This window comes from Dama dama, chromosome 9 (assembly GCF_033118175.1).
Source record: "Dama dama isolate Ldn47 chromosome 9, ASM3311817v1, whole genome shotgun sequence".
Lineage (NCBI taxonomy): Eukaryota > Metazoa > Chordata > Mammalia > Artiodactyla > Cervidae > Dama > Dama dama.
In genome coordinates, this window is record NC_083689.1 from 54848938 (window position 1) to 54864808 (window position 15871).

The following is a 15871-nucleotide window of genomic DNA, read 5'->3' on the forward strand; positions in this document are numbered from 1 at the left end:
AGTTTACAATGCTGCAAACCCTCTACTATTCAAATATATTTTAAGGTAAAGTATATGGAGAAGGCTCAGGCCAATTTTTCATGGAATAGAATACCTTTTTTTTTTTTTTTTTTTTGCGGTGGCATGTGGGATATTAGTTCCCTGACCAGGGATTGAAGCTGCACCTCTTTGCACTGGAAGCATGGAGTCTCAACCACTGGACCACCAGGGAAGTCCCTAGAATACCTTTTAATTAAGGATATGGAATACAGTTAAGATTTATGTTGTGGTATTTTAAATGACAACTCTAATGTGATCCACATTCTCTTCAATGTTTTATCTTTGTTTTACTCAACAAAGAAACATTGGTAAGAATTATAGTTATAATCCTAACTGATGATTTTGTTGGAACAGTGCTAGTTACACAACCACAAATACTGCTCCCTTCAGTCAATAAAAGCCAAAGGGAATCAAATCTAACCTGCAAGTTTTCAGTTCCAGTAGTCTGAAAAAATTTTAAGATTAGCAAGCCTTTTTAATAATTATTCTTTTCATAAGTGCTCTTGGTAAACCTTTAACATCATATCACCTAACTTTATTGTCTGCAATTTTATGCTTTACAAATACTTGGGATTCTCAAGGAGGGAAACGTAATAACTTACGAACAGGAACAATAGTTGGGTTTTTTCTTTCTCGTTGCAATAATAAGATTGGGCTCCAGGCGCCGCTGTTCACCAATTAGGGAACTGGAAGCTTCAAGCTACAGAATCCCTCCCTCCCCCCTACCTCTACCTCACAAAGCTGAGTGAGGTGGATACTCACAGATCCTGATGCTGAAAACGTAAAAGTACTTCTCTTCGCTCTCTAATATGTTTTTGGATGTAGTCGGCCAGGGACTTCGTAGATACATAAGCTGATTCAGAACCAAAAGGCTCAAGAAACCGCGGAATATCGGCTCAGCCATGGCGAATCGGCAACTGCTTCTGGATCGCAGGGGGCTGGTCCTACTGTATATTTTCCTGGGGACGCTGCGGGAGTCGGGGGCCGGGCAGATCCGATACTTGGTGCCGGAAGAGACAGAAAAAGGCTTCTTCGTGGGCAATATTTCCAAGGACCTGGGGCTGGAGCCCAGGGAACTGGCGGAGCGCGGAGTCCGCATTGTCTCCAGAGGAAAGACGCAGCTTTTCGCTCTAAATCCGCGAAGTGGCAGCTTGACCACCGCGGGTAGGATAGACCGGGAGGAGCTATGTGAGGCGGTTTCCTCCTGTTTTTTAAACATGGAGATACTTGTGGAAGACACCCTGAAGATTTACGGAGTGGAGGTGGAAATAATGGATATTAATGATAACGCTCCCAGCTTCCGGGAGGAGGAAGTAGAGATAAAAGTCAGTGAGCACGCAACTCCAGGATCGCGATTTCCTCTTCCTAACGCTAGGGATCCAGACGTGGGAATGAACTCCCTCCAGCGCTACCAGCTCAATCCTAACAGCTACTTTTCCTTGCAAGGGCGAGGCAAAACGGAAGGGGCCAAGAATCCTGAGCTAGTGCTGGAGGGGAGCCTGGACCGGGAAAAACAGGCTGCTCATCACCTCCTCCTCACAGCCTTAGATGGAGGAGATCCCATCCGCCAGGGCACTGTTCCCATCCGTGTGGTGGTTCTTGATATAAATGACCATATCCCAAAGTTTACGCATTCTGTATATGAAGTGAGTGTTGCTGAGAACCTCAGCTCTGGAACTCGGGTGCTCACGGTAAACGCAACTGATCCAGATGAAGGAATCAATGGGGATGTGGTGTATTCATTTCTAAATATGGAAAGCAAAGCTTCTGAGATATTCCAGTTGGATTCCCGATCTGGAGAAGTCTTAATACAGGGTTCTCTGGATTTTGAGAAATATAGATTTTATGAGATGGAAATTCAAGCCCAAGATGGTGGAGGTCTCTCTACCACTGCTAAAATGTTGGTCACAGTCGTGGATGTGAATGATAATGCTCCAGAAATAACTATCACATCTTCTACTAATTCAGTGCTGGAAAACTCTCCTCCTGGTACAGTGATTGCTCTTCTAAATGTGCAAGATCAAGACTCCGGAGAAAATGGTCAAGTCTCCTGTTTCATTCCAAATAACCTGCCTTTTGAACTAGAAAAGACTTACGGAAATTATTACAAGTTGATAACAAACAGAGCATTGGACAGGGAGCAGGTTCAGAGCTATGATATAACACTGACAGCGACAGATCAGGGAAGTCCACCCTTATCTACAGAAACTCATATTTTACTGAATGTAGCAGATGACAATGATAACCCACCCGCTTTTACTCACTCCTCTTATTCTGCCTACATTCTGGAAAACAACCCCAGAGGGGCCTCCTTCTTCTCGGTGACTGCACTCGACCAGGACAGTAAAGAGAATGCCCAGGTCACTTATTCTCTGGCAGAGGATACCCTCCAGGGAGCACCTCTATCCTCCTACATCTCCGTAAACTCAGACAGCGGCGTTCTGTATGCCCTGTGTTCCTTCGACTATGAACAGTTCCATGAACTGCAGTTGTGGGTGACAGCGCATGACAGTGGGAACCCACCACTCAGCAGCAACGTATCACTGAGCATATTCGTGCTGGACCAGAATGACAATGCACCCGAAATCTTATACCCTGCCCTCCCCACGGATGGTTCCACTGGTGTGGAGCTGGCACCCCGCTCAGCAGAGCCCGGCTACCTGGTCACCAAGGTGGTGGCAGTGGACAGAGACTCGGGACAGAACGCCTGGCTGTCCTACCGCCTGCTCAAGGCCAGCGAGCCAGGACTCTTCTCTGTGGGGCTGCACACGGGCGAGGTGCGCACAGCGCGGGCGCTGCTGGACAGAGACGCGCTCAAGCAGAGCCTGGTGGTGGCAGTCCAGGACAACGGGCAGCCCCCTCTCTCAGCCACCGTCACGCTCACCGTGGCTGTGGCTGACAGCATCCCCGATGTCCTGGCTGATTTAGGCAGCCTGGAGTCTCCAGCCAGCCCCCAAGACTCAGGCCTCACCCTGTATCTGGTGGTGGCGGTGGCCGCGGTCTCCTGTGTCTTCCTCGCCTTTGTCATCGTGCTACTGGCGCTCAGACTGCGGCACTGGCACACGTCGCGTCTGCTCCAGGCTTCGGGCAGCGGGTTGGCTGGCGTGCCGGCGTCTCAGTTTGTGGGCGTGGACGGGGTGCGGGCTTTCCTGCAGACCTATTCGCACGAGGTCTCGCTCACCGCGGACTCGCGGGGGAGTCACGTGATCTTCCCGCAGCCGAACTATGCGGACACGCTCATCAGTCAGGAGAGCTGTGGGAAAAGCGAGCCTCTTTTGATAACTGAAGATTCAGCTGCAGGTTTAGGCAAATATGATCCTACTGGTAATCAGGTGAGATTTGTTTCCTGCCTTCCTATTGTTGATGTCTGTGCATAGGTCTTTTTAAATGACTTTTCTTTTCCTGAGCCTGTTGTATAAACTGTTTGGGAGGGGGCGTATGTTCTTTTATAAAGCAAAAGCATGTGAAATTTTGTGCTTTACCTCATCAAGTTATCATTAGTTTTCAGAAAGGTTTTGTGAAAGTTTTTTTTTCTTTTGGTCCTGGCAGGTTCTTTTGTTTCTTTGTTTTAATTTCAGAGGTCCAGTTGTGTTATCATGGCTTGCTTGGTTTTAAGTTGAATTTTAGTAATATTTTTCTATCATCAGTATTTGGCTATCAATGTAAACTGGTTGTGTTCAAGTTAATGATTCATAAACATTTTTATTTATTTCATTTCAGCTTTGTATTGCCTCCATGGATGTATAATTATATTCTACAATTAATTGTTTTACTTCTAATATTCAAGTTGATTCAACAGCATACTTACTCTAGCTCTTTTTCTTCATCTATAATACATATACACACATACTCACACATATACACTTTTACACACATCAGCTTTTTTTTCTGAGCACAAAACAATTCTCTTTTGACTTTTGGTGACTAGCAATATGTTTAGCTTCTGTTGATTATTTCAACCTGATCTCATTTCTTTGCGTCATTAAAATAAGACATACTGACTCCCTTTTAAATATGAGGCTCTCTTGGGAGAGAAAATGTAGAACATATTTTCCCCCTTAAGTTCTAGACATCTTTTCTATTTATACAGTGAAATCATTAGATTGTTCTGAAGAAGTAGTTGAATTGTAGAACTGGTGTTATTTCCTTTTATTCTTTTACTTGAACTTTAGTGTCTGTGTATTGTTGAGGAATTTTTTTAATGTAGTAAATTCTCCTATAGAAATAACTTTTAATTTTGATCCAGTGCTTCTCAAAAAGTTATTTTCAAATTGGCTAAACATGTTTACATTTTTTAGATTTATTCATATGGAATATTTTGTGAATATGAGATGGAGTGGGTATTCAGACTTCATGAGATTGATTTAGCTGGTATTCCTCTGGATATTTTTGTTTGTTTTCAGTATGCTTAGGAGCCTTGGACTCATCTTTATTTCCTTTGCAAACTCACTTTAAAGCATTTTATTGAAGTATGGTTGATTTACAATGTTAATTTGTGCTGCATAGAAAAATTGATTCCATTCTATGGAATATACACACACACACACATATGGGCTTCCCTCATAGTTCAGTTGATAAAGAATCCACCTGCAATGCAGAAGACCCCAGTTGGATTCCTGGGTCAGGAAGATCCTCTGGAGAAGGGATAGGCTACCCACTCCAGTATTCTTGGACCTCCCTTGTGGCTCAGCTGGTAGAATCCGCCTGCAGTGTGGGAGACCTGGATTCAACCCCTGGGTTGGGAAGATGCCCTGGAGAAGGGAAAGACTACCTACTCCAGTATTCTGGCCTAGAGAATTCCATGGACTGTATACTACATGGGGTCTCAAAGAGTCGGACACAACTGAGCGACTTTCACTTTCACTATATACATATGCTTTTTTCTCATTATGGTTTATCACAGGATGTTGAATATAGTTCCTTGTGCTATAAAGTAGGGCTTGTTGTTTATCCATCCATCCTTATAATAGTTTCATCTGCTAATCCCAAACTCCCAATCTTTCCCTCCTCCACCCCTTCTTCCCCTTGGCAATGACAAGTCTATTCTCTATGTGTGTAAACTCATTTTTAAAACTGAAGTATAGTTGATTTACCACATTGTGTTAGTTTCATATAAACTCATTTTTATATTAAATACTAGTACATTCAGTCCTTGGGGCTTCCATGATGGCTCAGACGGTAAAGAGTTTGCCTGCAATGAAAGAGACCTGGGTTTGATCCGTGAGTGGGCAAGATCCTCTGGAGAATGGAATGGCTACCCACTCCAGTATTCTTGCCTGGAGAATTCCATGGACAGAGGACCCTGGCGGGCTACAGTCCATGGGGACACAAAGAGCCAGACACAATTGAATGATTAATACTTTCACTTTTTTTCATAATCAGTTCTTACATTCAGAACCACCTTGTTATTGAACCTAATAGTTACCTAATAATGTGTTATCTGAAGCAATGTCTAGGAAAGTTAAGGGAGGAAAGGAAACTTTTCTAGGGTATTGATCTCAGGAATCATCTCCATAGTCAACAATTGAGCTCAACACTCTCACAGCACTTCTAGATATTTGGCCCAGATTACTTGCATATTCACCTTTCCTTTTAAGATATCCCTTCTCATTTCAGAACTGACCTTACTATAATTAACTATAAATTGAGTATCTAATGTTTGAGCAAAAAGAATTTCAGCTGTAAGCAAAGGGAAGTCCTGCAACAGATGCCTAAATTTGTCTTGAAGTCAAGAAAAATGTTGAGTGTTTTGAGCATCATCAGGATAGAATTTATGCTATGAGATTCCAAACTGAGGAAAAAGATTTAAGGCATTTTACTTGAATGGAAACTAGTTGAATAAAAAGAATATGAGGCTTTTGCTGGGAGAGGGAGGTTGTTCCATATTTTTAAAAAACATACTCTGAACTAGTTAGGAGTTGGCAACCAAGATCTTAGAGAACAAAATGGAAAGGCTGGTTTTGACACTTGAGATTAAGAAGGTTATTTTGATTAGAGGTAGATAAAGTTCTGTTGAGATGCAACATAAGGTACAGTTAAATAAAAGAATAAAAATAAAACCCTCACATTTCATGTCATTAAATTCCTATAGTAGCCTACTAGGGTACACTTTTATATTATCTTTATGATAAAAGTGTAAAACACTTCATAATTCTTTTCATAAATCTCTTTGATAAGTAACAAGGAAGACTTTATGGTATTGGCTATTCTTACCCTGAGTAATGCTCTATACAGCTCTGATCTCTCCTTCTCTGATGAAGGGAGGAAACTCATATGCATATCAGATTGAAGATAATACTGGGTATCATTGCACAGGTGTCAAATTTTCCCCAAACCGCCTGGTGGGGCTGTTTTTCCACGTGGTCTTTGTTCTAAGTCTGGAGGAAGACTGCCTTTATTCTTCCAATATGTGCATTTCCTCTAATTAGAAAAAGACAAACTTTCCTCATTATTGGATTAATGGCTCTTTTATAGGCTCTCATCTCTACGGAAGCCTCTTTGGTAATAAACACTGGAAAATAGACCCATCCAAAACTCCTAAACTGCCTCATTGACCATACATTAGTTCAACATATCTGCTGGAATACTGAATCCCATTATTTACAAGGCTTCGGACTGCAGTTTGCTAAATAGACTCCGAGCGCCGCTGTTGGCCAATGCGCTGCAAGAACTAGCTTTCCGCGTCTACCCGAGTGATTTCTTGCGCAGTCACAGAAGCAAGTCCGAAGGAAGAGTAGCCCGTTCTCGGGCTCGCTACTCCGCAAATCTGATTCCGGAATACCGATTGGGTTGTCTTCAAACTGGGAGCGTTGAGTTTTCTATGTGATCGGTGTAAATATTTTAAACGCAGTTTGCAAACCATCTCTTCACGTCGGAGGCTGCAGCATCGCAGAGAAGAATGGGAAATAGGGTGAAGCAGAGAAGCAGTACCCGGCGGCGGCAAGTACTCTTTCCTTTCTTGCTGCCTTTGTTCTGCGGGGCGCTTTCCGAACAGATCCGCTATTCTATTCCAGAAGAAATGACCAGAGGCTCCGTGGTGGGGAATCTGGCCGAGGACCTGGGGCTGCATGTACAGGATTTACTGACCCGCAACCTCAGAGTTAGTTCTGAGAAACTATACTTTACTGTAAACACGGAGAATGGGAACTTAATTGTGAGTGACAGAATAGATCGGGAGTCACTCTGTCCCCAAAACCCTTTGTGTGTTGTACCCTTGGAAATTGTAGCAGAGAATCCTCTAAATGTTTTTCACATAAACGTGATAATAGAAGATATAAATGACAATCCACCTCATTTCCCCCCAAATAACATCGTTTTACAAATCAACGAGTTAGCAATTCCAGGAACTCGGTTTGGTCTGGAATCAGCTATTGATGCAGATGTAGGGCCTAACTCTCTCCAGAGTTACCAACTGAGCTATAGTGAGCATTTCTCTCTGATGGTTGAGGATAAGACTGAAGGCAAGAATGCCCCAGAATTAGTGCTGGAGAAGCCCCTGGACAGGGAGCAACAGAGTTCCCACCTCCTGGTCTTGACAGCAGTGGACGGGGGTGATCCCGTCCAAACTGGCACCACTCAAATCAGGGTCAAGGTCACTGATGCCAATGATAACCCCCCAGTGTTCAGTCAGGATGTATACAAAGTTAGCTTGCGTGAGAACTCACCCCCAGGCACTTTTGTTCTTAAGGTGAAGGCCACTGACCAGGATGAGGGCATCAATGCAGAGATCACCTACTCCTTCAAAACACTGCGAGGTATTGGAAACATGTTTGTGCTGGATCATCAAAGTGGAGAAATTAAATCCAATGGTCCTATAGACTTTGAAATCAGTAGCAGTTATACCATAAGCATAGAAGCCAAGGACGGTGGAGGCATGACCAGTGAGTGTAAAGTTATACTGGACATTTTAGATGAGAACGACAATGCCCCAGAGGTGGTTTTCACTTCGGTGTCTAGTTCCATAACCGAGGATGCCAAACCCGGAACCGTGATTGCTCTGTTCAAAACACATGACAAAGATTTGGGAGAAAATGGGGAGGTCACATGTCTCATAAAAGAAAAAGTTCCTTTTCGAATTGAATCTTCCGCCAATAATTACTACAAGCTTGTGACAGATGGGGCCTTGGACCGGGAGCAGACCCCGGAGTACAATGTCACCATCGCAGCCACAGACAGGGGCAAGCCGCCCCTCTCCTTCAGCAGAAGCGTCACTCTACGAATCACCGATGTCAACGACAACGCTCCAGTTTTCCACCAGGCCTCTTACGCGGTCCACGTGGCAGAGAACAACCCACCCGGCGCCTCCATCGCGCAAGTCAGCGCCTCCGATCCCGACCTGGGACCCAATGGCCACGTCTCCTACTCCATCGTGGCCAGCGACCTGGAGCCGCGCGCGCTGTCGTCCTACGTGTCCGTGAACCCGCAGAGCGGCGTGGTGTTCGCGCAGCGCGCCTTCGACCACGAGCAGCTGCGCGCCTTCGAGCTGACGCTGCAGGCCCGCGACCACGGCTCGCCCGCGCTCAGCTCCAACGTGAGCCTGCGCGTGCTGGTGGGCGACCGCAATGACAACGCGCCCAGGGTGCTGTACCCGGCGCTGGGACCCGACGGCTCGGCGCTCTTCGACACGGTGCCGCGCGCCGCGCAGCCCGGCTACCTGGTCACCAAGGTGGTGGCGGTGGACGCAGACTCTGGACACAACGCCTGGCTGTCCTACCACGTGCTGCAGGCCAGCGAGCCCGGACTGTTCAGCGTGGGGCTGCGCACGGGCGAGGTGCGCACGGCGCGGGCCTTGGGCGACAGGGACGCGGCCCGCCAGCGCCTGCTGGTCGCTGTGCGCGATGGGGGACAGCCGCCCCTCTCGGCCACCGCCACGCTGCTCCTGGTTTTCGCCGACAGCCTGCAGGAGGCGCTGCCGGACCTCAGTGACCGGCCCGCGCCCTCTGACCCCCAGGCTGAGCTGCAGTTTTACCTGGTGGTGGCCTTGGCCTTGATCTCGGTGCTCTTCCTCCTCGCGGTGATTCTGGCCGTCGTCCTGCGCTTTCGACGCTCCTCTAGACTTGCCACCTGGGGCTGTTTTCAATCTGATCTCTGTTCTAAGACTGGACCTGTGGTTCTCCCCAACTACAGTGAGGGGACTTTGCCTTATTCCTACAATCTGTGCGTTGCGGATTCTCAGAAACCAAGGTTCGACTTTCTCACCTTGACGCCAGAAGTGGTGTCCCCACAAGATCTTTCTAATGAAGCTTCTTTGGTAGTAAGTGTCACTGAGGAGAATAACAAGTTAAGCTGTAACTCTGTTGCTTCTCTTTAAGTGAGTTTAATGAATGCCTTTCATCTGCAGATGGGTTTGGATTATTTTTAAAACAGTATTTAAGAAAGAAAAAATCTTAAACAGATTATATCCACTATCGCTTCACTTTTGTTTGCCCACTCTGTCTTTTCTGTTTCTTTCTGGGTAGGTCAGCAACTCTTATTGTTAACCCTCAAGTATTTAAAATATTTTGACAATTTCATCTGAGTTTCTATTCTATTATCCCCACACAAAATCTCTCTTACTGTGAGATGTGGATAGTATAATGCTGCTGCCATTCACATATTTTTAATGGAAGCATAATTTTTTCCTGTGGGTATTTCTCTTTTTTAGAACATCAATATCTTAGCATATAAGGCTTTTCTTTACTCTTTTAACTACAAAGTGAGAGGGGAATGCATACAAACTTTAAAATTAAGGACATAATAATGACTACATAATATTTAGGTACATTTGCTAGGGATTCTTTGAGTACAACTGAACAGATAAATTTTATATCCTACTTCTTCTCAGAGCTATCTGTTGATTTCATTGCAGTGTTAAAGATGTTATTTATGGTATACCTGCCAAATATGCTTATCCTCATAATATAAATATTTACATATGTGAAAGCACAATAGTGAGATTTTTTTCCCCTATATTTTGGTGGGCTTCCAAATATATTACCAGTAAGTGTCAGTAACTGGAATTTGATGTTTCCCAGAAAAAGGTGAGTTTATAATATTTTAGTTTCTAATCTTCCTACACATTCTCTTTTTTAACTGAAGTATAGTTGATTTACAGTGTTGTGTTAGTTTCTTATGTACTGCAGTCATTCATATATACATATTCTTTTTCAAATTCTTTTCCATTGTGGTTTTTCACAGGATACTGATCCTAAACATTCTTTTGAAATATATTAGTAGAGTCCTACCCATATCCCCAGCAAATGCTAGTTGGAATGCTTTCTTTTTTTTTATTTTATTGTGATTGTGCCCCTCCTATCATCTCATTGCAGCTTTTCCTTTGACTTTGGATGTGGGGTATCTTTTTTGGTGGGTTCTGCATCTTTCTGTCCATGTTTGCTTAGCAATTCATTGTGCTTTTGGTGCTCTTGAAGGAGTAGGTGAGCACATGTCTTTCTACTCTGCCATCTTGAACCAGTGTCTCTGGAATGCTTCTAGTTTGTTCTATAAATGTGTGTCTTCTTCACTTGATTTCCTGTCAAGTGTGATTCTGATAATGTGTGCAATCACATTTCTTTAGGTTGCCATATTATTGTAGAATTTTGATTTTTAAACGCTAAATGTCAACAACCTGTTAAAGTAGTTCTTCATTTAGGCAAATTTAAGAATCTACTGAAAATTTTTGCCCCAGATTTTAGTTGAGTGAGAATTTTAAAATTATTGTTATATAATTTCTAAAAACATGAACCGCCTTAGGAGATTTCCATAATAGGTATGTATGTGTGTTGGGGGGTGATACCAAAGCTGGTGTACTAAAATTACATGGTTAAATTTATTGTGTATAGAAACTTCATGTAAAAGCTCATCAGCAAAATCAGAATATACATACAGGTACAGAAAATAATCTCAGGAAGGTGGCTGTATATGAGAAGTTTAGGGGAATAAAAAGTTCACTGAAATTCCAAATAAGATGAATACAGTAGTTTTAGTTGGGTCCACTTTCATCCCTGTTTGAAGAACAGTAGGTGGAGCTATTTAAGGTCTAGAAACCAAAATGGTTTCCCGGACTTTAAGACTGTGCAGTAATTGGTTAGGACTCTGAGCGCCGCTGTTCACCAACCGGGAGAGAAGAGCGGAGAGCTCCTGCCAGCCGTGCACGCGCGTGAAGCACAAGCACAGAGAAAAATTAACCATCTCTCGGACTCTGAGGAAACAGCAGAGGAGCTCGGGTCCCCAAACTGTGGGTTTTTAAGGACGAGTGAGCTGATCCGGACTTCGCTGATCAAAGGAAGAACTGAAGTAGTACTCAAGGAAAGTGACAATGATTCCTGCGCGAATGCACGGGGACTGCAAAAAGCTAGTCTTGCTGGGAGTTCTCCTGGGGGTTCTGTGGGAAACTGGAGGCACACAAATCTATTATTCAGTTCCCGAGGAGCTGGAGAAAGGCTCTAGGGTGGGGAACATCGCCAAGGATCTGGGGTTGGAGCCTCAGGAACTGGAGGAGCGCGGAGTCCGCATCGTCTCCAGAGGTAGGACACAACTTTTCGCTCTGAACCCGCGGAGCGGCAGCTTGGTCACTGCGGGCAGGATAGACCGGGAGGAGCTCTGTATGGGGGCCGTCAAGTGTCAACTAAATCTGGAGATTCTGATGGAGGATCAAGTGAAAATATACGGGGTAGTGGTAGAAGTGAGGGACATTAATGATAACGCCCCATATTTCCAGGAAGGTGAATTAGAAATAAAAATGAGTGAACACGCAGCTAAAGGGATGAGGTTCCCCCTTCCCCACGCTTGGGATCCGGATATAGGGAAGAATTCACTCCAGAGCTACGATCTCAGCAGTGATACTCACTTCTCCCTTGACGTGCAAAGCGGAGCAGATGGTAATAAGTACCCGGAATTGGTGCTGGAGCGCGCCCTGGACCGCGAGGAAAAAGCCGTTCACCACCTGGTTCTCACGGCCTCCGACGGGGGCGATCCAGTCCGCACTAGCACTGCGCGCATCCGTGTGATGGTCCTTGATGCGAACGACAACGCACCAGCGTTTGCTCAATCCGAGTACCGTGTGAGCGTTCCGGAGAATGTGGCCGTGGGCACTAAACTGCTTCAAGTAAATGCCACCGACTCTGATGAAGGATCCAATGCGGAAGTGATGTATTCCTTCCGGTATGTGGACAACAAAGCGGCCCAACTTTTCGAGCTAGATTGTAATTTAGGGACAATTTCAACAATAGGGGAGTTGAACTACGAGGAATCAGGATTCTACGAGATGGAAGTGCAAGCAACGGATAACGCAGGATATTCTGCGCGAGCCAAAGTCCTGATCACAGTTTTGGACGTGAATGACAACGCCCCTGAAGTAGTAGTCACCTCTCTCTCCAGCTCCATTCCGGAAAACTCTCCCAGAGGGACGTTAATTGCCCTTTTAAATGTAAATGATCAAGACTCTGGGGAAAATGGACGAGTAACCTGTTTCGTCCAAAGGAATCTGCCCTTTAAATTAGAAAAGTCTTATGGAAATTATTATAGTTTAATGACAGACACACTCCTAGACCGAGAACTGGTTCCTAGCTACAACATTACCGTGATGGCCACTGACCGAGGAAGTCCGCCCCTGTCCACAGAAACTCACATCACCCTGAATGTGGCAGACATCAACGACAATGCGCCTGCCTTCTCTCAAGCCTCCTACTCGGCGTATATCCTAGAAAACAACCCCAGAGGAGCTTCCATCATCTCTGTGACCGCCTATGACCCCGACTATGGAGAGAATGCCCAGGTCACTTACTCCTTGGTGGAGGACACCCTCCAGGGAGCTCCCCTGTCCTCCTACATCTCCATAAACTCAGGCACTGGTGTCCTGTATGCGCTCCGCTCCTTCGACTATGAACAATTACGAGACTTAGAGCTACAAGTGATGGCACATGATAGCGGGGACCTTCCACTCAGCAGCAACGTTTCTCTGAGCCTGTTCGTGCTGGACCAAAATGACAACTCGCCAGAGATCCTCTTCCCCGTCGTACCTACCGATGGCTCCACAGGCGTGGAGCTAGCACCCCGCTCCGCAGAGCCCGGCTACCTGGTCACCAAGGTGGTGGCAGTGGACAGAGACTCAGGACAGAACGCCTGGCTGTCCTACCACCTGCTCAAGGCCAGCGAGCCAGGACTCTTCGCGGTGGGGCTGCACACGGGCGAGGTGCGCACAGCGCGGGCGCTGCTGGACAGAGACGCGATAAAGCAGAGCCTGGTGGTGGCGGTCCAGGATCAGGGGCAGCCCCCTCTCTCTGCCACCGTCACGCTCACCGTGGCTGTGGCTGACAGTATCCCCGATGTCCTGGCTGATCTAGGCAGCCTAGAATCTCCAGCCAGCTCCGACGACTCAGGCCTCACCCTGTATCTGGTGGTGGCGGTGGCCGCGGTCTCCTGTGTCTTCCTCGCCTTTGTCATCGTGCTACTGGCGCTCAGACTGCGGCATTGGCACACGTCGCGTCTGCTCCAGACTTCCGAAAGCGGGTTGGCTGGCGTGCCGGCGTCTCAGTTTGTGGGCGTGGACGGGGTGCGGGCTTTCCTGCAGACCTATTCGCACGAGGTCTCGCTCACCGCGGACTCGCGGGGGAGTCACGTGATCTTCCCGCAGCCGAACTATGCGGACACGCTTATCAGTCAGGAGAGCTGTGGGAAAAGCGAGCCTCTCTTGCTCTCAGGCGATTCCGTGTTTTCTAAAGATAATCGTGCATTAATTCAGGTGAGTGCGTATCAAGTATTCTCTTAGCTTTGAGCAAGATACCTCTTATTATGGGTGATTAATATTTATTCGGAATCTATTAAACAGACCCCAAGAAATTTATATGAACATTGCGGACACCGATGACAACCCGGCGGTCTGCCTTCAGGCCTTCCCTCACACCTTATTTATAATTTAAAAAATATATTTGTATATTTATATATTAAATTTTATATCTACTTTATAAAGTACTTTTTAATACTCTATATAATTTTTCTAATTTAATTTACCAACTGTACCAATTCTTATGAGTTACCAACTCTTCCTGGTTTTCATTGCTGTTTTAATTTTTCATTGGCCATGCAACAGTTTTATGTTGAACATCCAATGGCAATTTATCTGTTAAGAACACAGATTCTTCTAGAGGGGATAAATCTCATTCAATGAAAAGTCTATAAATGATATTTTATGTAAAGTTTTATAAGCAGAGCGACTTATAACTACACACGAAGTTGTTTAACAATTTCATAAATTTCATTTAGTTTCTTTTAAAGCGCAGTGATTCTGGTCATTAGAGATGTATACATTATACTTTCTCAGTATCCTAAGTAATTTCATGGTTTCAAATTATTCACAAAATCCCAAATATCATGAGTTTATTCATATGCATTTAAAACTTTCTCACTGAAATATACACAGTGTAAGTATTGTATGAGGAAAAACTGAACAGATTATTTTTTTAATCCCTATTATAAATTTCAGGACTACAAGTCTGTATGTGTTCCCAGGTTAGATATTTCTTTAGCCCATTTTATCTACATGGATGATCTTAATGATGTTTCTGTGAAATATTCAGAGTTGACAAATTGTGTTTTGAGCATATTTTTTATATCATCATAAATTTATAGTAATTCTCTCTTCATGTGTAAAATTTCCCATAATTCTCAGATACATGGAAAATTTTCTTGAAAATGTACAAATTCTGTTTCCTTACATCCTTATGCATATTGTAGAATGTCAAACAGATATCAAATGCTATAATATATTATTCTTGGGAAAGCATTGCTGGAACCTATGAGAAGCCTGGTTTCTTTTGGTGAATTCTTATAAAGGAGTAGGAAATTATAGTATCCTAATTATTTTCTCCTGACTTGTTGCCTTTCTCTTTTCAAAAATACAATAGTTAATTAAAACCTAGACTTATAAAAGAGATTGAAAACCATTTGGGGAATGAAAGATCACAAATGAGACAGTTGCTGCTACTGAAGTTTACATGTCACTTTATGGTTCTTAACCAAGACAATAAAAGGAAATATAAAATGGGTCTACCTGTCAAATTTTTTTAATGAAGTTTTTGTGCTTATTGAAAATAGCAGTTTGTATTGACATTAAGTTCCAGATGGAATTTTTAAAAATAATTTTTAAAAGTATTTATTTACTTATTTATTTGGCTGTGCCAGGTCTTTTTGTGGCACACAGAACCTTCAATTTTCTTTGCAGCATGTGGGATCTTTAGTTGCAGCATGCAGGATCTTTTGGTGGTGTCGTGGCATAGGAACTCTTAATTGCTTCATGTGGGATCTAGTTCCCTGACCAGGATTGGAACCTGGGCCCCCTGCATTGAGTGCACATAGTCCCAGCAACTGGACCACCAGGGAAGCCCCCCAAATGGAATTTAGTACATAGACCTTTTTTAAATATCAGGGAAAACAAAGGGAAACATAACTTCTATTGTTTTGTAAAAGTTATTAAAATGTTTATCACGTGGCCAGTTTCATGTGTCCGTTGATTCAGTGAAAGATGTAATATGCAATAGAAATTATTTGGAAAGCTAAACTAGTATGGTCCAATTATGTTTATTTCTATTCACATAACCTCATTTAGGGACAAACCATTAAGAGCTAGGGCAATGATTAATGATGACCCTTAAACTGTATCTCAAGTATCAGTGATCTCAAGTATGGTTCCAGTATAAGCTAAATCAGCTTCATTAAATACTCGTTGAGTGAATGAATGGACAAATTTATGTGCTCTGAATATTACCTAATATCGGTATTCTAAGACGTAGTGTGATAGAGAAACAGCAGTTGTGTAATGAAGTAACTCCTGTGTGATCTTTAACATTATTTAATT

General features: G+C 44.1%; 1 protein-coding gene across 19 annotated transcripts in view; it reads left to right on the forward strand.

Moving 5' to 3' along the window:
- The window catches only part of LOC133062488 (protocadherin gamma-C5), a 178017-nt gene that overhangs the window by 83097 nt on the left and 79049 nt on the right, over positions 1–15871 (forward strand). The window contains exons 1-2 of one of the 19 annotated variants that reach the window (XM_061151551.1): positions 119–3371; positions 6514–6942. The exons of 15 other annotated variants lie outside the window; for them this stretch is intronic. In XM_061151551.1, the coding sequence (XP_061007534.1) occupies positions 942–3371; positions 6514–6561 (2478 nt within the window). In that variant the 5' untranslated portion in view covers positions 119–941 and the 3' untranslated portion in view covers positions 6562–6942. 3 more of the 19 variants (XM_061151534.1, XM_061151548.1, XM_061151537.1) reach the window with 3 other exon arrangements.